Genomic DNA, 24,427 nt, shown 5'->3' with positions numbered 1-24,427 from the left:
TTTTGATATTGCTCATTTATTTAGCATGCTCATTTATTTAGCACCCTGTTAGAAAATTGAGTGCAGTTACTCTCAGGAACTTTGGTTGATGCTATATACTTCAGAAATTTCTGTGGTGGTATCCACTGTAGTAGCTATGCTCCTGTGCTGCTAAGATCAGTTAAACACATTTGAATGCTGACCATAAATTATGTAGACCGGTTTTTTTAAGCAGACTGGGCGAGCACATTGTTCCGTTTGTTCCTGTTCACTGAGGTGAAGCTTTTTCTTTGTACAGGAATGAAGGAGGAAATTACCACAAGATAGTGGTAATTCCCATGCCAGGTTGAAATCCAATTAAAATTTAAATTTCTCTGCCTATTGCGTGCAGCGGCTGGAGCACCACCACCACCCTGCCCCATAGCTGACCCCGCTTGCCCACTCTTCTTTGACTTGGTCTTGTCATTATTATAACACAAATATCAATGCAGTATGGTTCGCGTGGCATATATTGAAGTTTGTTTTCCCTTTATAGGGACCTGTTGAATCTGAGGATAACTGGTCCCTCGCAAACCGGGTCGTTGACTGCAGCTTCTCCGACGTCATCACTTCAACACTCAAAACCAACGCTGCCCCTCTTGGAAGTTGGTGCATTGGTCCATACTGTCCTTACTTCAATCGCATTATGACTAGGTTGTGTCACTCGTCAGCGGCAGCAACTGGCCTCGTAAGACCCCTCGCACGTTTGACACACGTTGCCTGGGAATAGTTTCACTTGTTCTTTCTTAGTGTCATTCGCTGCCAGCGGCTCCACGACTCTGTCACGAAGAGTGGTATAGTCATGTGTAAACGAAGTGTGGATAATAATCATTCAAACTCGCACCCATGAACATTTCAATGACCTCCCTTTTCTTGTTTCGGTTTTTTTTTTAAGCTTATTATGTTGTGATCTCTCTGTTGCATTCATTACTGCAGGTGAAAAAAGGCAATGCTAGGTGTATTTTTTTTTGTAGTGTCTACGGGCTGTATGGTGTCACAAGCGAAAGCATCAGGTGGGCGTATCAGCTGCGTATATATATTTTTTGGAGCTGGTTGGCGAGGCTAAAAGGGAGTGACATGAGTTGCGAGTTGTTTGTCGTTCATTCTGTTAAGAAGTGTGTGTGCATATGCCGGCGTTTTTGCTGTGGATTATTACCTGAGATATTGCCCAAAGATGCCTACCCCTGGAGAAGTGACCTTTCCTTTTTTCTTGTCACAAATGCAGTAGGTTTTCTTTTCTGGAAATAATTGCGATGTTCTTTTTTGGTGATTGAAGCTTGTTCTTAGCCTATTACCCCAAGTTTTTGTTATTTCCGTGTTTTCTGTTGGGGGCACTATGTAAATGAGTCTTTCGGTATTGCTTTTTAAAATATTCGCTTAGCATACGTTTTTTTACATGTCACTCTGACATAATGCCAAAGGCTCGCTTGTTGTCCATAGCTTGACCATTGCAACTCTCAGGTCATGTTTGTGGGCATTCTTAGTCATAGCTGTCTAAGCGTGGAATGATTTCTATTGACTCGCTTAATGAGAGCAGCGTTATCGATTTGCTAGAATAAAAATGCAATTGTTGATCACCCTGAATTGCAGTTGTACTATAAGGATCGTGTCTGTGCCACCAACATTTTGTGGAGCTTATTTTTTTATGAATGTGAATGAGATTGTGTGAATGTCATTTCTGCCCATCAGATTCAGTTCTCTCCTTTTTGTTTAGATGTTTGTCATTTGTTATGCTGGCATACACTGGTGGACATTCTTGCTTGTTGGTGCAGATTGTGTTGCTTCGAGTGCCGACTTGTTTTGTGATGGGCTGGAGTGGATTGCTGGGCTTGCAGTTTTTGTGGATTCGTTTTATCTTGATCAGCACACGAATGTGCAATTTTATTATGTTGTAATTAGGATGTGTTTACTGTCTGATGTAGAACTGTTTCCCGAGATACTGACCGCACTGTCCCAGCCGCAGTTACATATCTGGTCATTTTAGCTTGGCAGCACTGCACAAACATGTTGTGTGCAATTAAGGCATTATTGCTAGTAATGTGTTCAACGTTATCGAATCATAAAGTGGGCAGTTGTGAAATTACATTGTGTATACCCACTTCCAGTTTGAAAGGTACAGATAGTCCGAGATGGATTGTATGGCTTATATTTTTTTCGCCATGTTCCGACCAGGTTTTTGTTGTTCTGTGATAACAGTAGCGGTGAGCTCGCACACGGTAAATGGGGCTTCTTAGTTCTTCGTTTGCTGCTGATTGGCGATAAATTGTTCAAACAACTTTTGCTTTTTAGCAGGGGCTCTGGTAGTACGTTTTGTTTTGGCATCTCTTGTGAAGCCTACCAAATCAGGTTGTTGAGAATGTTAATATTATTGGTCGGCCACTTTTGCCAATATAGGTACCCCTCTTCTGCTGACAGCCGAGTGGAACAGTATTGTCCACGCAACGCACGAAAAGTCGCGTGTTTGTGCAGTTTAGGAAAGCAGCCTGTACTTAGTGTAGCTGAGCAATTGTGTTATATTAAAATGTGGTGGTTTCAGTACCAGGTGTTTCAGTAAAGGTTTCCAATAGTTGCTGAACACAGTGGAGCAGAGGCTAATCATCTGTCAGTGGAAGGTTATCTTGTGGTAAAGCCTTTGAACAGTGGGTCGTCCTCTCCAGCGCCTTCTAGTGGGTCGCCTTTTTCATAAGACGAAAAGCAGCTCGTGCAGAGAGTCGGTCCCCGCATTGACTGTCGCTGTCGTGAATCATCGCGGAGTGTCCACCAATAAACCTCTTAACAATTTGGTAGAGGTGCGGGGTAACGTCAAAGTGAATCCGGTGTTGTCTTCAGAGCCCACCCTCAGCTAACGCGTCCCGAAACGCCAACTCATGCATCACAACGTCGACGAGGGACCAGCCAAGGACCGTAGCATCTGGATGACTCGAGACTTCTCCTTCCAGTGAGCCAGCGACTGCACGGGTATTAGCGAGATCAGAACGAAGAGGCAGCAGAGGGTGAACACGCCGCACAGGTACTGAGTGTCGAACTCCCTCTTCAAAATCAACACCATGGCTCCGACCAGACATCCCGCGCAACGGGCATTGGTCTTGTCCAGGGGTGACAGCGGGACGCAGTCCCGAAGCTTGCGCAGTGCGACGCCCTCAGACCGAGGGCGAAGTGGAAGGCCAGCATGGCTATAACAATGACCAGCACCGAGTCCGGGTAAATGGGCATGGCAGCCGCCGCGAAAAACATGCCGATAGCCGCCAAGAGGCACGTCAGGGTCTAGCGGGGCTTCGCCCCGATTACGCGGGTCACCCGGAAGAAGCAGCCGCCGAAGACGTGGAAGAGGCAGTACAGGGCGTAGAACAGGCCGACGTTCAGGTTGGAAGGGTTGACCAGAGGCGTCCAGAAGGCCTCGACGACGGTGCTACAGCACCACAGGCCCACCTCGGAGGAGAGCACGGCAAGGGTGATGACGCGGTCGGACCGGTACGGTTCCAGGAACTCCCTGATGGACTGCGACAGCGGAGCGAGCCAGTGGAAGAGAAACAGGGCGCCCAGGACGAAGGCGGCAATGTAGAACATGATGAAGCAGTCGAAGTAGATGTCTCATAGCAGGCTGCCAATCACACTCGAGATAGTGCCGATGAAGGCGCTGCCTATCATGGTGGCTGTCTCTGACAACTTGGTGCGGGCGCTGAAAAGGCCCACGGCCAGCGGGAAGAGTGTGAGCACGCAGATTTTAGCCGGAATCTTTGAGATCATCAGCGTTACCAGGTGACCGGTGTTCTCCATCAGGCAGGACTGCATGAGCAGCGCCAGCAGAAGCGCCGCAGACAACTTCCAGCCCACGCGCTCGGACGAACGTCCTCAGAGATCGGCGAAGCAGCCTCCGAGAGCCCCGAGGGCGTAGGTTTGCGCGATCACGTTCTGCTCGAGATTTTTGTAGTAGTACAGCTTGTACTCATACGGGTTCTGCATATGGTCCCCGAACACCAGCATGAAGTAGAAGACCACAGCGTGCCACTGGGACAGGACGGACGGCTGCTGCTGCTGCTGCTGCCGCCACCGCTGCCTGGGCACTACGGCAAACCTCGATGAACTTGTCGTCGCCATGTCTAGAGGTGGTTTCGCTTCCGGTAAGGCTTGCGGCTTGGAATGGCCCTGTTCCGGTAAGGCTTGCGGCTTGGAATGGCCCTTTTCCTCACCTAAATGCTGTGGCTCCGCCCGGTGAGCTCCATTGACGGTGTCGTTCTTGTTCGCCTTCTACTGTGGCTCTCACCCACGGCGTGCGTTTTTGGTGGAGAGTGCTGAATGCTAACAATTCGGTGGAGAGTGCTGTGCCCTTCAAACACCTTCGGTCTGCATTCGATGCCCTTGGAGCTTCAATCCCGTGTAATGCCTTCAACCATGCACCAAGACGCCGCCCAGCAAACGCTTCCTCCTACGCCAACGCCATGTCCCGCTGTCCTCCGCATCCGCGACCCTCCTGTCTTCACCGGCGTGGATGGCACTGACGTCGAGGACTGGCTGGCCATGTACGAACGCGTGAGCAACCCCAATCATTGGGACGAGGCAGGTAAACTCGGCAACCTCGCGGGTGTGGCCGGCATGTGGTACAACAACCACGCATCTGATTTTCCAAGTTGGTCCGCTTTTAAAACCGCTGTCGTTGACGTACCGGCCGTTCGTAAGCTGCAAGCCAAACAGCGTTTACGTGAACGAGCCAAGCAGATCGGCGAGTCCTTCACAAATTACATCGAGGACATCCTTGACTTGTGCAAGAAAGTCGACCTGAACATGTCAGAGGCTGACAAAATCACGCATGTTCTAAGAGGCATCGCCGACGATGGCTTCACCATGCTCCTGGCAAAGAACCCCCGCACTGTGGCAGAAGTCATTATGTTATGCCAAAGTTACGATGAGCTGCGGCGGCAGCGCTTGATGACCTGTCGACCGCCACCACGTGATGCTGATCTCTCGGCCTTGTTGTCAACAGTTCCTGACCACGCAACCTTGCTCGCCGAAATCAAATCGTTCGTGCGTGAGGAAGTTGCCCGCAAGGTCTCTTTACTGGCTTTTGCTTCCCCACTACATGCTCAACAGCCATCAAGTACACTTCCACCTCCTCTCCGCCGAGCCATTCAGCAGGAAATCGCGGAGGTCGTTCCTGAATACCACCAGCCGCCTCCTGTATCTGCGCCACTCAGCTACGCCCAAGTTGTCGCCAGGCCGCCCCCACCGATTTCTGTCGCTGTTCCCCTAAGTTACACCGAAACCATCGCGAGGCCCCAGGCCTTCGGAGAAACTGTCTCGCCTACATATACCAGCGTCACCCACGTGCCCCGAGTGCCACCTACCATGCACTCATATCAGCAGCCGGCTCGCCCATCCCGTTCTGCAACATGGATGGGACCCGCGAACCGATGGCGCACTGCTGACAACCGCCCCATCTGCTTTGCTTGTGGTTGCGTCGGTCATGTAGCACGCTATTGCAATCATGTGCAGCAACGGCAGGTCGCCTCCAACTTTCCCAGCCAATCAAGCCGCTCTTATGACCAACCGCCGCCTATGTCACCGTCGTCCCGCACCGTTATGTCTACCCGCCGTTCACCATCTTCACGACGTCGCTCACTGTTGCCGATGCGGCCACGTCCACTCGAGGGCGACCAGGAAAACTAGTCGTCGCAGTCCACGAGGCAAGGGCTGCGACGCTGTCGAACTGCAGAAGCCCTCAGGAAAGCCCGTCGAACGTGATAGACGTGCTTGTGGATGGCGTTCGTGCATCTGCCCTTGTAGATACTGGAGCCGCCGTATCCGTCACGGACGCAAAACTTAGCCGATTACTGCGCAAAGTGACCATGCCGCCTCCGTACAGCCAGCGCCCAAAGCATTCACCCTACAGCGATGTGCACAGCCGCCTTATGATTCAGGACGTGATGTATGCGGTCAAATTCATCATAATTCCTTCATGCTCTCACGACGTCATCCTAGGATGGGATTTTCTCTCCCGCCACGACACCGTCATTCATTGCGCACCAGCAGAAATAGAACTCGCACAATTCTCTTTTTTGACGCTGGCCAACAGTCCATCTGCTGCAAGCAAGTTACTCGTCAGAGACGACACTCAAGTGCCTGCAAACTCGTTCACGGCGGTGTCGCTCTACAGCGCAAGCTTTTCTGACACCGCTGCACTCCTCTCGCCATCTCATCATGTTTTCATAAGAAAAGGCTTGCTGGTTCCTTTCGCGACCGTGCAACTCACTCACGGTAGTACCATTATTTTTTTTGTGAACTCATCCCCGTACAGCATTACGTTGGCGCGAGGGGAATGTCTCGGAAGCGTGGAACCCATCGAAGACTCGCAAGTTATGGATCAGCCCGATGACATGCACTGCTCAAATTCCTGTACGCTTAGTGCTGTTTCGACATCTGCTTCATCATCTGATGAGTTATTCGGTCCCTCCATTCCCGACAACCTTATGCCGGGCCAGCGTTCCCAGCTTGTGGGCCTGTTGGAAGAATTCCACTCTTCTTTCCATGTCGCTCAACCTTCTCTCGACCGCACATCCACCGTTACGTATCGCATCGACACAGGCGCACAGCCACCGCTGCGGCAACGTTCATATCGCGTATCTCCCACGGAACGCCGTGTAACCAACCAGCAAGTCGACGACATGCTTCGCCGCGATGTTATTCGCCCCTCTAGCAGCCACTGGGCATCTCCTGTCGTTCTCGTCACGAAAAAGGATGGTTCTGTGCGGTTCTGTGTGGACTACCGACGCTTCATCAAGATCACTCGTAAAGACGTGTACCCACTACCGCGGTTAGATGACGCGATTGACAGCCTGCAAGGAGCAGAATTCTTTTCATCCCTCGATTTGCGCTCAGGGTACTGGCAAGTACCTATGGCTGAGGACGCTCGACCAAAGACCGCTTTTGTCACCCCCGATGGCTTGTACGAATTCAACGTCATGCCGTTTGGGCTGTGCAATGCGCCCGCCACCTTTGAGCGCATGATGGATACTGTTCTGCGTGACCTGAAATGGCACACGTGCCTGTGCTACCTCGATGACATCGTCATTTTTGCTCTGGACTTCTCGACGCATCTTCAACGCCTTCGGCATGTTTAGCACCAGTCTGCAACTGAACCTAAAAAAGTGCCGATTTGCAGCTCGGCAGCTGACAATACTCGGCTATGTCGTGTCGAAGGACGGAATTCTCCCTGATCCAGCCAAACTTCGGGCCGTGACCGAGTTCCCCAAGCTGACATCCGTCAAGGAACTGCGCCGTTTCGTAGGACTGTGTTCCTACTTTCGGCGCTTCATTCAAAACTTCGCGACTATCATATCGCCGCTGACAAAGCTCCCCGGAAGTAATGGGCCTCTCCACTCGTGGTCATCACAGTGCGACGACGCTTCCACAACACTTCGTCGTTTGTTGACGTCGCCTCCCATACTCCGCCACTACGACCCTACGGCCCCTACAGAGGTACACACGGATGCCAGTGGTGTCGGCCTCGGCGCTGTGGTTCCCGACATATTTCCATATGTCGGGAACCCTGGTTCCGGACACATTTCGGGAACCAGGGTTTTTAAAATATGTCGTTGCGTATGCAAACCGTACGCTTACTAAAGCAGAGACTAATTACACAGTCACCGAGAAAGAATGTTTGGCAATCGTCTGGGTCCTTGCAAAGTTCTGACCTTATTTGTATGGTTGCCCATTTGATGTCCTCACCGACCATCACGCACTATGCTGGTTGTCGTCATTGAAAGATCCCTCAGGCCGTCTCGCCCGGTGGGCACTTCGCCTGCCAGATTACGACATTCACGTGCTGTACCGCAATGGAAGGCAAGGAAAGCAACATGCTGATGCCGACGCCCTGTCGCGCTCTCCCTTGCCTGACGACAATGCCAACAACTCAGCATCTCACCTTGCCATTTCTTTGATTAGCATTCATACCATTGCTACTGAACAGCGCAAGGATCAATGGATTGCCTCACTGAGAGACTTGCTGACTGATCCATCCACTCCATCCACTCGCGCTATGCGTCGTCAAGCCCACCATTTCACCCTTCGCGACGACCTCCTCCACAGGCGCAATTACAACGGTGACGGCCGCCAGTGGCTACTAGTCATACCTCGCAGTCTGCGCTCTGACATATGCGAATTCTTTCATTCTGATCCGCAATGTGCACACTCCGGGGTATCGAAGACTTACCACCGCATTCGCCAACGGTACTTTTGGCGCGGCATGTACCGCTACGTGCAGAAATTCGTTCGCTCCTGCATAGATTGTCAGCGCCGCAAAGCTTCAACGCACCTGTCGCCTGTAGGTCTCCAACCTCTACCTTGCCCTGCCAGGCCCTTCGGGTGCGTTGGCATCGATTTGTATGGACGACTTCCAATAACGTCGGCTGGTAACCGCTGGGCCATTGTCGCTGTGGACCACCTCACGCGATATGCCGAAACGGCTGCTCTCCTTGCGGCTACACCGAGCGATGTGGCCTCCTTTTTGCTCCAACGATTTATTCTGCGACACGATCCACCCCAGTAACTGCTCAGTGACCGAGGCCGCTTCTTCCTGCCTGAAGTCGTTGAAGCCATTCTAAAAGAGTGCAACGTTGTTCACCGCAAAACTGCTGCTTACCACCCGCAGACGAATGGCCTCACCAAACGCTTCAACCGGACGCTCGGCGACATGCTCTCCAAGTACGTCACCGCCGATCACACAAATTTAGATTCCATTCTACCCTTCGTCACCTACGCATATAATGCCGCCCCTCAGAGCACTACTGGTTTTTCACTTTTTTTTTTATTATATGGAAGGTACCCGTCACACACCATCGACACGATACTTCCATACAGGCCAGATCCGTCTGAGTGGGCACCTATATTTTCTACAGCCAAGCTTGCTGAAGAGTGTCGAGAGCTTGCAAAGACCTTTACTGTGCATGATCAAGAACGGCAAAAAAAGCATTCGCGCTGACGCCAGCACTACTGCGCCCACGTTCCTCCCTGGAGCGCTCGTCTGGCTCTCGATCCCACCACTACAACTGGCCTATCTTCAAAACAATTGCCCAAATACGAAGGCCCCTATCGTGTTGTCAAATGCATTTCCCCACTCAACTACTCGATTGAACCCATCGAACCATCTTCGGACATGCGCTGTCGAGGACATGACATTGTTAACCTGGAGCGCCTCAAGGCCTACCATGACCCGCTCATTGTAACCAGGTGTTAGGTCGCCAGGCGGCTCCCTTTTCGTACCCGGGGTAGTTGTGGTAAAGCCTTTGAACAGTGGGTCGTCCTCTCCAGCCCCTTTTAGTGCGTTGCCTTTTCATAAGAAGAGCAGCTCGAGCAGAGAGTCGGTCTCCGCATTGACTGTCGCTGTCGTGAATCATCGCGGAGTGTCCGCCAATAAACCTCTTAACAATCTATAGTGTTGAATGATAGGTTCTGGGAGACAAAGTCAAGTGGATTAAAAGGACTTATCGCTGCCATATCGACAAAGTCAATAATGTTAGAGGAGCCTGCTCTGAGGTGCACGGGGCATCTCCGTGAGACCATTTCTGTAAGAAGGCTGGTTAACGAGCTCGTGCATGATGTATACGTCGAGGGCAGTGTTGGCCACATCGATCTCCACAATAAGCACAAGCCCCTTTATGCCATACTGGTCGCTGGCGTGAGTCAGATGCCCAACGTTTATGAATGGCAGATGTGGAGTTATCAGGCGTTCTTCAAAGGGGTTGAGAGCAGGCAGGTGAGGAAGCTTGGGAGGATATCGGCACTTGTGCGTAACACTCATCGTAGGAACTTGTCATGTGCTGCCGTGCCAATGAAGCGACGAGAACAAAGTGAAAATGATTGCGAGGAGGTGAGAACATGGGCCATTGAAAACAAATGCCATGGATGGCACTGCGCCATCTAGTGAGCATTGGTAGAATCCCTGGAGAGGTGTCTGGAGCGGCGACTGAAGACGTGCACTGGCAACATTGGTGTACACACCGGCGCTGCCGGACAGGGCACAAGCATAAGAAGCTTGCCGAGCAAGCTCATAAAATTCGGCCAATACCTCACTCTCAAGTATGGAGAGCAAGTTACGATTACAAAATTGAATAAGTTTGGTTAGAAGTTATTTGAAGGCAACGCTTTGTCTTGTCTGTTCTCTTACGTCCCGTTTCAGCTTTGCGCAGGGCGCATTTTAATAGAAGGATCAGCGGCTAGACTGGTCACCCACCATTCTTTAGAAAACTTAAGTCAGGTAGTTGACAGTGAAGCTTTTGAGGGTTCTTTTGCAGCCATTTTCGTGTAGGGTGGCATGTTAACTGTCAACCTGCATCATAGTCTGTATTCAGTTTTGCTTTTTGGGATATGAAAATTGATTACTTTGCATAGATCTCGCATTCGTGAATAACAGGATGGAAGGAAGGAAAACGAGTAAGAGGAAAGGCTGGTATGTTAACCACTTCAGCCTAACTGGTATGCAACCGTGTACAGGGGGAAGAGACTGGGGAGGTTGAAAGAAAAGTAGAGAAAGATGGGGAAAGAAAGGGTAAGCACACGCACATACACATAACGTCGCAGCGCAGAGCAACTGTCTTGAGAGGTATATGGCCATAAGTAACACATTTGCGAGGCTTTTAAGGCACTAGCACCTAGACGATTGTTGCTCAAGAAGCACATTGGAATTTGACCCCAGCCAACTGGGAGTTCAGCATTGGCTCACTTGTTATGAACCCCAATGAAAAACGAGAAGGTATAACATGGAGGTAATGGTCCAAGTTGAAAATTTTAAAGCGAAAATGTCAAGGCGGAAGCCTTTAATGGCTTGTACTCGTGGTGTACGTCTGTGCATCCGTCCGTGTCATGGAACAATGCCAGCTGTGGTCTGTCTCCCTCTCACTCACAGCAATCACGTGATGGTGCAGCGGCACATAGCAACAGTTGCACTGGCCTCTCCCCCTTGCACTCTCTTGGCAGTCATATGATTGCACAGAGGCGGCGTTCTTCGGTCCGTCCATGCGCCCCTTCCCTCCTCCGCACTTTCTCAGGAAATCACTTGATGGCACAGCGGGATGCACGGCAACGCTCCTTTGTCAGATGTCTTGTTGCAGCAGTCGAGTTTCTCAGGTGGCTTCCAGGCAGCCAGGTAATGACTGCACAGCAAACGGTTCGAAGAAGCTCCCCAAAAATGTGAATTCCCTTGATAGCAAACGCCACAGAAAGAAAGTGAATGTGCATGCGGCAAAGCTTTAGTAAATTCAATCTTTGGGCTAGTTGGTTTTTCATTGTGTAGTACAAACAATGCGATATTCTACACGGGGACTCGAAAAAAGGCGACACAGACAAGCACTCATCTGTGTCGCTTCTTTTGTGTCCCCTTGTGGAATATCGCGCTGTTCATAGTTCATCATGCGAAAGCCCGTGCCCATTCCACTGTGTCATGCACGAAAAAAAAAAAAAATAAAGGACATGGCATAGTCAGTCCAATGGCGTCGGGCTTTGACTGAACACACTTTCAAATTTAAAAAGTGTCCAATTTTCTATAGTGTACATTTGTTGGAGCTTAATTTTAGTAAATGTAAGGGCCAATCAACTGTCAGAAGGGTCACTGAAAACTGAATGGGCTCATTGAAAGAGCTGATGGTTTTCAAGTGGGTGTATGCCCTCAAGATGACACTTACCTGCTACAGAACAGTATTTTTCACTTATCGATTGGCTCGTTACTATACACTAGCGCACCATCTCGATTGAGTGTGTGTGAAAGGCTGACTGCACTCCGCAGTGTGTGGCGCATATCCCTCCCAACCAATGGCGCATGTGTCGCATGCGGTTCTTGCTTTGTAGCACTCGCTTCATGGTTATGTTTGCACAAGGCAGCTTACAACATGTGCATCGCACAATGCTCGCTTTGTGGCGCACAGATCTCTTTTACATAGCCTTGCTTACTCCGTGGGCTCGTCGCCATATTCCACTTGATCTACATGTGCATTGAGAAACATAACCAGTTGTGTGAAAACGTTGCTTCCGCTGAGAAACAAAGCATCGCGGGTGAATGTGACAGCAGTGCAGATAAAATGGTGTACTGGAATGGGACAGTGTGCCGTCTGGCACCCCATGCGTGGCTCTTTTTGTGATGACGGCCAGCGCTGCCGGAGCACACTGTACTACTATGTCGCCACCTGTCAGTGCCTTCTGAAGTCATTTGAGAAGCTGATATACAAAGCTTGTGAGATTGGTACTCGTAGTTGCTACACTGGGCGTAAAATTTATAAAGATGATTATAAAATGTATATAGTAGAGTAGTATGTACTTGAGGGTTATTCTTTTTTAAGCAGCGCGACTGCTTACTCTTCTGGCTCATGCAGGTAAATGGTGGTTTTTGGAACTCGCCCGCTGGTAACGTTATCTTTCAGGGCCTCCTCGTTTATTTCATCACATGACTTCTAGTTAGTGTGACAGCTAGGCAGTGGTACATATGAATCAAATGAATAGCGATGTGCTTCTTTATCCTTTCTGCAGTTAAAACAGTTAACTAGTAGGCAATGTGGGACCCTGTCCTGCGATAAGAATTTTGTTAGCTCGACTACGCAGAAGCAGCATTATTTCTCTCATTAATGCATCCACATGTGTTGGACGTGTTTTAGTCTTACAGATAATGTTAATTTCAATCGTGTTATCTGGCTATTTTACTCACAATCTGCACAAAGGTCGGCAATGCAAATTTCAATTGCACGCGCTGAGCACACCGTTCAATTCTAGTGCCCTACTGGTGGCGTCATCGCAAAAGCAACCACCATTGTCTCATAGGTTTGCTGTGAAGACAGCACACTGCCTCATTTCGATCCACCATACAGATGAGGCCTGATTATGTGAAAATAAAAGTTCTAGCTCGGTGTGTTGGCGCTTAGATTGCTTAGAAATGCTTGACTGTGATGCAAAATACATTTCGTGAAAAGGGGGAGAAAAGAAGTGAAGTGCCGTTTAGTGACACTTGCAGGAACACATGAGGTAAAAAAAAAAAAAAAACAAGACACCTTCCACACATGCGTGAAGAGCCAACATAGATGTGTAATGACATGACATAAATAATATGTTACAGAAAAAGCATATTTTTGATGAATACAAAGTTGTAGATATGTGACTAATGCAATCAGACCCACCTTCAGTATCGTTGATGAATACTGAGGTAAGCTAGTGTAGTACTTGTGAAAGCTTTCCATAGTCTTTTATACAGCTTGATGTATTGGTTGTCCAGATTGAAATAAATCTGCTGAGAAATTCCTTTTCATTTTAAACTTCTTTATCTTTTTTATCGTTTCATTTTATATATATTACGAAAAGAAGCCTTGCTTGCCTTGCGAGCTCAACGAGACTCGAAAGATTGTTGATGTGTGATATGGACAATGGCTAGTGTGTGCATAAGGAGCTTACAAAGCGATACTTGTATTGACGCTTGTATTGCGTGCTGCTGGTCTCTGCCACTGGAACTGCGTGATCTTGGTCTGCAAAACACATATACAGTTGACTTCCAATAATTCGATGCTGTCAAAAGTGAATAAATTGGTCCACTTATGGGACTGTTCGAATCAAATGAGATGCAGAAAAAAATAAAGACTGAAACTTACAGATGATTCTTTTCACAGTATTTTCCCGTATCCAACAAGTGCTCAGACTGAACGGGCACTTACTTATTAAGTGTTAAATGTATGAAACATATACAAATGGCATTGTGCGTGTTTACTGGGTTCTGGCAAGTTGAGAGCACTGCAAATGCGTTTTTTTTTGCGGTATCTCATTACACAATGCTGATGATTCTTGAAACGGCTACCCTTATTGGAGAAATAAGGGACGCTTGTCAGAATATAATAATCATTTGCTGTGAACCCGCATCCTCCTTGAAAAATGCTTATAGGCCAGAAATATATTTTGGCAGGGATGGTATGTGTTTCGCCTAACCATGGTGACCTTTATACTTTGCCATAGCAGCTGCTACCGATTGGGACGTTGTTATTGGGTTCTGTTGTGTGAGTGTGCTATTCAGTTTGATTTGGATTACCTGGCAAAGGTCGATATTAAGGTCAGTTTAATGAAATTTCAGGCCCATGCAAATTACAACAGGGACCTTCAGTCAAGATTGAATTAATTAGAGCCGAATTAGTGGGAGTCTGTTGTATTGAGTATGTAATCGTACTGTTGTACACATATGCTTACTCTGATATCGTTCTATGAGTGTACTTTGCAGTGTGTGTTACTACCCATAAAGTGAGGTGGATCTCTTGATGTTGCTATCTTTTTAGGATGCATTTTCAACCTGTTGATAGTGAGACAGTGCATTTTTATATATGTGCGAGCCAACAGGTGTATACGCGTAATGTGTGAAACTACTTGGGGCAAATGGGGCGAAAGGGTTGCTTGTTACGGTGTTTTGCTTGTTATTAGCTCGTAATGCCATGAAGCTAACTTTGCATCTTTGGAGTAAGAGTGAAAAAAAAAAAATAAGGAAGGCGATTTGGTGCTCTTGTTTGCTATTTTTAGGAGTTGCCGTGCTCTGTTTTCATTGTTCGCAAGTTTACAAAGCCAAGATGACATATATGTTGTCATAGAAAATGTAGCTACTGTGTTTGATGGGCTGAGCTCCAAGTGTTGTTTTAGTAGTGAGCTTTATTAAAATAATAAGGTTACTAGAACAATAGGTTGCCATTGCTTATTGGCACCACAAGAGTGTTACAATTAATCGGTGATTCGTTGCACTCCTTGGATGGCAAGGTAACTTTTTAGTCTCGCATTTTAGTCCCAGCGTGTAGCTTGCTACGGATGCTTTTAGAAAAAAAAATTAACTGAATAGTGACCTTGATTGAAAAAATATTTTCTTTCCATTTATGTCCTTTGTGGACTGCAAGGCTGACATATATGAGAATATTAATTCTTTAGTCTGTTAGTGTATATTAATTTTTTCTTTGCTATTTTCTTGAAGAGATAAAGGCACCGCTTTTTGTCTTTCTCATTCCTTTTCTTCAGGGGGGCAGCCAGGTGTACGTATTTAGGTCATCCTGCCAGCTCTTCTTTCGTTGTTAATTTCATTGAATGCAGTCACATGCTTTGAAATAGCATAGAACGCCTCTGTGTTGATGGGCATTTATTTGTCATAGCACCACACAAGCTGTCTTTGCACACTACTAGGAATGCTGTCCAATAAAGATGAAATGTGTCAATGCAAAATCTTGTGATGACTGCATCCTCGAAAATTAATGACCGAGAATACAAGTGGCCAATCTCTCGGCTGGGGCATAGTTAAGACACATACATGAAGATAATTTCCTTGCCTCTCCTTTTCTAAACAAAACTCAAACTATATAACGCATGCACTTTGTGATATTTTTGATATACCTTAATGGACGCAACATTCCAGTCAAAGTTGCCTTTGACTGGAGGAGCCTACGTACACTAGTAATTAAATAACTATTACTAATATATCATGAGCTAAGGAGGTGGGCACGCCTTTTCAGCATGATGAGATTGGTCTATGACTGGCTGTCTATGTTTTGTATCTCTTTCATATCCTGGCAAAGAATGAATGGCGATTCATATAGGAAAAAAAAAAGGTTGTTTTACGGTAGTGAATCTGCATGATTTGGCACCTATCTGTAACTTAGCTCCAATGGGAAAGTTCGTATTCGTCAGTGGCGAGTTCTACTGGACATGGGTTGATTGATTGTTTGTGCATTTAAAGAGCGGGACATTGTAAGCAGGAAATGTCATCTTTGCATGCATTGTGTAATGCACTTAGACATGACTTGGGAGCTGTGAGGCTCTTCTTGGGATACACTTGTTCAGTAAAATTTTAGATTGGAGATGTTCAGTATTTCATGCTTTAGTGTTGTAATTCGTTTTCGTGGGTTAATACGTAGTCAAAATAGAATGGACACCTTGCTTTTTTCTTATAGTGACTGTCCTTCAAAGAAAGTCGGCCCCATTTATTTTGGAGTGGTGAGGTGCGAGTCAACTCCTGTAAATTTTTTCAGTTTTTGTTGACTGCCTAGCTGGTATGTTCGGACAATCATGGCCAACACAAATTCACTTACAATTTTTCTACGCGCTGCTGCTCTTCTTAAAAATGTTATTTCGGAATGGAGTGGGCAAGTGAATTGGTTGACATTATGTGGTGTGTCGCTTTCTTTTTTTCTACTGCTATGGGGATCAGATGTGTAGCTGTACACTAGTGATGGTAATCGTTGATAATGCATTTGTAGTTTCAAAAAATGCAATGCACTTAGGTGTTGTACAGCTACACTCATGGTACCACTATAAATCCTGTGAGCATTTTTTGGTTGACTCTTGACATCTCATCCTACCAGAACACATCATAACTAGGATGCTGAATAAATATTGACCTCTTACTAGGGTTCGAGGTCTAGTTTTTAGGTTTTGTGCTATGTACTATGTGCGGAAAATAACTTTGTAGTATCTCAAGAAGTGTTTCAAAAAATAGTTTACATCGTATAGAAATTGTTGGCTCTTGCAAAAGCATGAGACCTTTTTTGTGATACACCGTCTTGTTCTGACCAAAACACAAATATCGCCTGTGAGTGAAACTTATTGCTTAAGCATGTTCCCTTAAACTGAAAAAAAAAAGAAAGCTTTGTATACTGAATTTTTAAGGGACACTAAAGGTAAATAACAATTTGAGTCAGAGTGAAGGTTAAATGTTTGGGAATGTCTAAAACGGCAATATTATCAACAGCATTGCTTTACTAATAGATAAGGTAAGATGAATGTACAACACCACATGTGCTACAAGTGGGACATTTTGGAAATGATCTCAGTGACATCAAAGCGTCCGAATACAATTAATCACTCGTAATCAGACCAGCTGCAGTATAAAAAGAATCTTCGTGAATTACCACACGTAATAATATGCTGCTTGTCCATTTATGTTTAATTGAAAAAAAAAATCGCCTGGCTTTATTATAGAGTTTTTTAAATTAACGAGAGGGGACACTGGCGCTGCAATCATTCAGCGACCATGGAAATTGTGGGTATGACATGGATTTGCCTAGTTTTCGTGCTTATGGGCGGCGAACGCTCTTGTGGCTTCCTTTATTGCTGTGTTTTGGTTTTCTTTTGAAGGAAAGAACTGTTTTTCCCTACGTGACCAGACTTGAAGTGGTAAGCCTAAAAGATTAAGGTGATGAAATGAAGCAGCTTTAAGCTACGCGAAGCCAGAACGAACATAAAGTACAAAGACTAGGCAAATTTATGTCATACCCATAATTCTGAGGCTCGCTGAAGCACTATGCGCTGCAGCTCTCATAGACACTAGTGCCAGAGTCCTCTCGAGTGTATATTTAGGAAACTCTATGGGCATTACTACGGGGAATGGCGCGAGTGGTTCAAAAAGTTTTGTTTTTGCCTGGTAAGGCTGAATAGGTGGTGCCAAGTAGTGCGGCTTGGTTGAACCAAGCATTCAGAAAAATTTTTCAATATAAATTGTTGCTGCTGTGGCTCCCGCTACTTTTGCTCTGCTGCTTAGTGTTGGTAGCTGTGCCGTAAAGATGGGTGACATTGGCCAAGGCAGCTGCTGTGTCACAGGGTCCATTATCAAGCGGGTGATTTGAAGCGTGCTAACTCCATGTGGACCACTAAAATGTGGTCTTCTTTCAAAATGAGCATTTTCTTGGCACTAAATGAGCACTACAGAGCTGCTGGACCGCTATTTCAGCAGTCAACTTTGACTTGATGTTTGCTTTTGGTGACCTCTTTACAAATGAGATGAAGCGCTCGCTTCTCAAGGCGAATCATTCTGTGCCAGTTTTTGTGGAAAGTGACGTGTGTATGCCTGTACAAGCGAAACTACGCTTTGTGTATTGTAAGCTGAGGTGAGCCACCTTTAACTGTTGTGGATTGTTTGCACTGTTGCTCTGTGAATCAGCCATTTTGCCACAATGCATTTGAGGGCCAAGGCAAGAATATGTATTTAACCTCTCTCATGCACTTTGCTTGAACAGGACTTCTGCATCGGAATAGATCTCGAAGTACTGTCACATAGTTGTGAAATGTTGTTGGGGTTTTTGAAGTTGTGACAGAACTGGAGAAAATATGCTTATGTTTGGACTATTACGTGGTTTAGGGCTGTTATTGGCCAGAAGCGAGAGTATTTCATAATTTGATTTATTTTTAAAAAATGTAGGCTTGTGTCGAATTAAAAAAAAATTGCAGTTTTACTTCAAGGGTGGATCAATGCGATAGCAACAGATTGGAATGTTACACGAAGTAAGGCTAGTGGCTAACTTTTTTGGATCCAGTCTTGTGAAATTTTCAAAAATGCTGGTTCAGGCAAATAAGGCTACTTCAGGGAGCGAAGTGGCTTTCGTGCTGTCTATTTGCTTAATGCGAAGTAAGCGGTGAGAGTGCAGTGCTGTGTATCGCCCATATACTCATGTTTGTGAAGGTAGCATGTGTGCCAACTCTTGCGACCATGCCCTTGTGGTCAAAGTTCACAGTTGGTGCTTTAGGGAGTTCAGGCATATCTGGTGAGCTTAATGGAATATCATTTACTTCTGTGAAATTGCACTTCAGTGTTTAATCTTACGTATCATGTTCATGGCTTGCTTTAGTGATGTAGCAAGTTTTTCTTGCACAGCCAATCGAGTTCCTTCTCACCTTTGCCACGTTTCACAAGTGTGTGACTGCACCTCGACTTGTATTTATGGCCAAGCAGGCATAAACTATATAGGATGCTTAACATGAGAGGACCAGGACCCTTTGTTTCCGGTATGCGTGCGAGGGGCCACTTTCCACACATTTGAACGTGATTGAAAAGAAAGGTTATTATTCTCTGGGTCTTGCAGAAAAATATTTTTCCAAACCCTTGTATATGTCTGGGCAGAACGTGTGCTCGTAGTGACCTTTTTCACTTTCTCATCTTGTCACAAAGAGTTCTCAAAGTATATCGGCATTGTCGGTGTTCTACAATCTATATATTTAGGACATAGGGTAAAGAGTTCTTGTTAATGACTCATCCTATCTATTTAAAGGGGTTTCCTCTTTGACTGACTGCTAAAGGCATTGATGAAATGGTTGGCCGCAGTATTTTATAAGTGTAGCGAAGAACCATCGCAAGCTTTTGTCTGCGGAATGTTTTTCTCTTGTAGCGACGTTGCAGCTTTGCACATTTAGCAACGATGAGCCATTTGCCGCCTTCCATTTCTTCATTTTAATTTATTTTTCTGTGCCTCACATTTTTGCCTTTGGCATGCACACATGTCTTTTTCCCTCTTCTGGGCTCTTGCAGAGTGATGTTACTTGTGATATGTGTTTCCACCTTTTCATTTGCTAGGAGAGGTAACTCTTTCTTGCCTATATACTATGACTTGTCTGCTCGACATATGTTTTGATGAAGAGTTGGTTGGAGATCCTACAGTGTACATGCTGCCATGTACTGATGCTGTTGGAATGATCTGTAAGAAATGTTTGACATGTTTTGTGGGGTGATTTGACACTTTTGTTTGCACCCTTGTTTTTATTATCGCTTCACTCCTGCAATCAGTGATCATGTGTGTTTTTGTGGGATCGTGATTACTCACGCTGCAGCCAAAGTTTGTGCTTCCTGTGTGTGGTTTCAGAAGTCTTTGCATTGTTTTGTTTCTTAGCACGTACGCGACCACTTTTCTTTATTGCTATGCCGCACCATTCAGTGTGCTGATGCTGGCCATAGTGCATTTGGCAATGTGAAGGTGACTTTCACTGTACTGTTTTTTGTTCGCAAAAATAAAAAAATAAATGAGGAAAGATACTTGGTGTATTGTCAATTTGGCATTCTTCTGGTGGCATCAGAATATATGGCTGGAGATATTGGTAACAAGTGTCGAATGTCAGTTCAGCTGAAGATGTCTGTCAGAAGTTAAATGTAAAAAAAGAAAAAAAAAAGTTGTTGAGTAACTTGGGTTTCAAGTTAGCACCCATATCATATTACTTTGTTCAGGCCTTCCACTGGAAGTATTGATGCTGGGCAAGGGATCAAGCTTAGAATCCATTAGCAAAGAATATCCAAAGGTGGTGAATTCACATGGAGTTAAACAAAAGGGATGAGCTGGTGGAAGGAAAGGTGTTGCTGTAGTGAAATGCTTTGGCACAGGGGCCTGTTTTGTTGAAATGTTTGCTTCATGTACATTTGTTGACTTGACCACTTTTGATCATTTGAGTTCAAAGTAGAACATCAGTTTGTTAAAATTTGTCAAATGCAGTCCAGATTCGTAGTGGGAGTAACAAGTTTTAACACCTGTTCAAGGATATACCTTGGCTTAACCTTAACACTTCATTCACAATTAACCATAAAGGGGCCCTGCAACACTTCTCTTAGTAGCCATGGAATGAATTCACTAAATTAGCTTATTGCCAAATGGAATTCGCCGCCGCAAAAAAAAAAATCACGTCTGTCAAGTACGAACGATTTTTCGCATGCTGCAATCGTATTCTCTCGTGCCGACGAAAGCGCTGGAAGCTAAGCAGAGAGGAATGGCAGGGGCAAAGAAAACACGTCAAGCACACCTCGTGAGCTTAAGCACTTTCTATTTTTTTTCTTCGAATACGTGGCCTTTCAGTGCGATCGCGTGCGTACGCGTCGACAGGCCGTGGCGATCCGTGTAACGAATCAGTGCACCATGCTCAAATCAGCCAATAGCTGATCCAACGGCTGTGACGAGTGATTTTTGAGCTTGTTCCGCCATTTTTCGGGAGGAGAAGAAGCAACTTTTGCCTGACTTGGAGAATTTATTGCGAATTCGAGGCCGCGTGCTCCGCTATAATATTTGGCTCGCGTGTGCGCGGGAGCCTCAACTCGATCAGCAGCGTTTTGCGACCACGCTCATTAAGTGTTGCAAGGCTCCTTGGACTACCTCGACAACATTTACGAGCACAAATTCCAGCAAAAAGTGTTGCGCAAGAGTTTCGCTGTAAACGAAACCAATTTCGCAGCCAAATTACTGCGCCGCCCCTTCTTCCTCGTCCCTCTGCCCCATCCTGCGTTACACTAGCGCGTCTGAAGAGTAAACCTCTGCTCGTCTTAAAGGGACACTAAAGTCAAACAACAATTTACGGCACAGTGAAAGCTCAATGTATGACAACATATAAAACGACTATATCGTCAACAACAGTGCCCTATTTACCGAGAAATCAAATTAAATGCACAAGAACACAAGCGCCGCAGTAGGACATTGTCAAAATGATCGCAATGCCATCAGACGGACCACCTACAATTACTATTAATCGATCTAACTGCACTAAATAAAGAACGCTCCATGCATTGAGGGACGCAATAATATGCTGCTTGTTCGTTTCTGTTTGATTCATGGAAAAAAAGAATCGCCGGAAGTTAATATGGGGAATGGTGCGAGTCATTCTGAAATTAAATTTTGGCATAATTACACAAGACCAGTGGTGCCATCTAGAGGATGCAGTCTAAACAAAAACATCTGCAATCTCGAAGCCAGTGGCGGGAAATTGATCAATGGCTGTGTTACAGTGTTTAGAAATATACTGGCTAGTGTGCTGAGCGCGGGCTAGGAGATGGCCCCGCAGCTGATGACTGCCGGCAGCGCCCGCATGGTGCGCTGCTGTGCGAGTGGGTGCATTTGCGTTCAATTGCGCTCCGCAAGCGCCGCGAAGCGTGCAGGAGGCCGAGCCGCGCGAGGCCAACTATTATTTTGCTGCATCTTCGGAGTGTTTTTTTTTTACATAATGCTTTATTGTATAAGAACTATTCTATTGCTTTCACAGTACTGGCGTTTTGCAATACCAAAATGAAGATCATTTCGTGGCATACATTCGCCATCTGCTACTTGCCCGCAAAAAAAAAAAAAAATAGAGACGCAGATCCCACGTAACTTGGGAATCAATGCTACGCAAGGTGACTCTGTTGTAATTTTATATTAGGTGAAACATTATGAAGTGGCGCTAAATATATGCAAGAAATTGGATAGTGAACATTGGAACCAGCATTGGCGTTTCACGAACATTCGGCTCTTCTTGCAAAGTATTTCGAAGACCCTAAGTTAAGGGGGTGATCGTGAGGGCACTCGGACGTAGGCGATTCGATAGATAGATAGATAGATAGATAGATAGATAGATAGATAGATAGATAGATAGATAGATAGATAGATAGATAGATGCTCAAAGTGGTTGCAGTACGCAAAGAAATTTATTTTAAAACCCATTGACAGTATAACCACCAGAGTTTTTTAAAATGTGCTTTGTTCTTGAGAGCAAGAATTATCACAGAAGACCCTAAAACCTTTACCTCTTAGCCTGCATGCCATTAGGATTCGAGTGAAAACAAAGAATGATAACATGCCAATGAATAGTCTGACACTCACCGCATATGATATTCAAAACGTTGTTGGAAAGGGAGTCCGACGTTGACATGGGAGAAAAACTGTGTGAATGAAACTCGAAAGGGTATTTTCAATTTTTTAGATAAATAATATTTGACATTTTGCCTAAACGGCGATTTCATTCCCGACACCGTTCACCCTAATCCGAAAAGTATTTCGATGGAGTCACTCTCAGAATGCTTTTCTCACACGACAGCCTTCGGATTCAGCCTTTTGTCTGCCCAGGAACTTCCAGGAACTTTTTATCTGGATTACCAGGCTTCAAAGCTTTTTTTTTCGTGCTGCTCCTCAAGTGAATAGCAGAACCTATAAAAACATATTTTGTGCATTAGTCAAGTATGAAATGATGCGAGAACAAGACTTTTGAAAGCCAGCGTGAGAAAGACACAATGTAGGCTTCACTTACAGAATTTTAATTGAGTTTAATATAGCAGCACATTTTAGAAATCTTAATCACGGTAGCAGGCGTGCAGGACCTCTAACTTTAAGCTTTTGAATATATTGGCAAGAAATCTGAATATACGCAATTCTCTGTTATGAATTTGTTTCCACCTATAATTTATACACATTTTCAGAGCTTCTAATTGCAGCTTCTAATTACACAATAGATGAAGAGAGCTTCTTAGATGACTACATGAAAATTTCAAGTAGCTAAAACATTGCTTTCCAGATGCCCATTATGCCTACACACAGGCCGACAATGCTAAGTGAGTGAAATTAATAATTTGCTCACCATGTATGCCAAAGATCCGCCACATGCTGCGATTCCAGCTGGCCCCGTCACAGGTCACGGACAACAAGCCCGCTCGTTCAGCCAGGACGGTGCACTCTACTGTGATTTTTGCAAGCGTAGCTGCTTGAACATTGCCTTTCGAGGCAAAAACGCCAAGTATTTGTGTCCAACTCCCTAAAAAATGGGCAAGAACAATGATGGTGCAAGATTACCATGTTACTTATGTCATGTGTTTGACAGTAGTCTCTCTTTAAAACAACTTACCGGTGTAGGGTTGAAACAGCACAACCATCCCGCCCACATTTTGCGACGACGAACTTGACACTACAACAGGTCGAACACTGACAGCTGTCAAACGCTGAGCAAAGCATGGGACGACAGGAGCTTGGCGGCTCTCATGCACCCACTCGTCCGGCAGCGCCACTTGCGGCCACTGCGCGCAGTCATCACGTGCGGGGCCACCCTCTCTCGTACGGAATGCGCGCGCTCCGCACACTAGCCAGTATATTCTAGGCACTATAGCTGTGTTCCAATTCTTAGACAGCACGTAGACAGTCTACGAAGACTGCTTAGAAGACAGCATCGAGTACATGCTATCCGATTGATTGATTGATTGATATGTGGGGTTTAACGTCCCAAAACCACTATATGATTATGAGAGACGTTGTAGTGGAGGGCTCCGGAAATTTAGACCACCTGAGGTTCTTTAACGTGCACCCAAATCTGAACACACGGGCCTACAACATTTCCGCCTCCATCGGAAATGCAGCCGCCGCAGCCGGGATTCGAACCCGCGCCCTGCGGGTCTGAGAAAAGATATTTCTGAGAAACATATTTAGAAAACATATTTAGACGGCTTTTACGCGACAATGCGCCACCTCGCGTCGAGAAGAAAAAGCTAAATCAAACAAACGTAACAGTTGCATTTTCTGGCTTATTTTGTGTTGAAATCAAAAACAAATAAACGTTATTCACATTGAGCGTCTGGGAAAGCATCAGCTTGTGTGCAGACGACCATTCTGGCGAGATCCAATCTATCTAAGCGATTTGCTGAGCCACCATCTTGTTTAGACAGCAAAGTAGCCTGCATCCACCTTTCCTTCATCTTTGCCTGCATCATATTTGTCTACGATGTGGTCTTCTAGGAGCTGTCTACTTTGCCGGCTACGTGAGAATTGGAATGGGACTTAAGATGGCCACCGTCCATTTAGCTGTCTATTTAGCCGTCTACGGTTAGTATTGGAACGCAGCCAATGGCTGTTGTTGTTGCTGTGGTTCCCGCCGCTTTCAGTCTGCT

General features: G+C 45.9%; 1 protein-coding gene across 1 annotated transcript in view; it reads left to right on the top strand.

Moving 5' to 3' along the window:
* Positions 1-19,801, top strand: part of LOC119177080 (uncharacterized) — an 83,677-nt gene extending 63,876 nt beyond the window's left edge. The window contains exon 6 of the mRNA XM_037428466.2: positions 515-19,801. Coding sequence (XP_037284363.2) covers positions 515-525 — 11 coding nt within the window. The 3' untranslated portion in view covers positions 526-19,801. The remainder of the gene's footprint in view (positions 1-514) is intronic.
* Positions 19,802-24,427: the final 4,626 nt, after the last annotated feature.

The sequence above is a fragment of the Rhipicephalus microplus genome, unplaced genomic scaffold (assembly GCF_043290135.1).
Source record: "Rhipicephalus microplus isolate Deutch F79 unplaced genomic scaffold, USDA_Rmic scaffold_94, whole genome shotgun sequence".
NCBI classification, from domain to species: Eukaryota; Metazoa; Arthropoda; class Arachnida; order Ixodida; family Ixodidae; genus Rhipicephalus; species Rhipicephalus microplus.
This window is presented reverse-complemented; position numbering and strand designations above follow the sequence as displayed.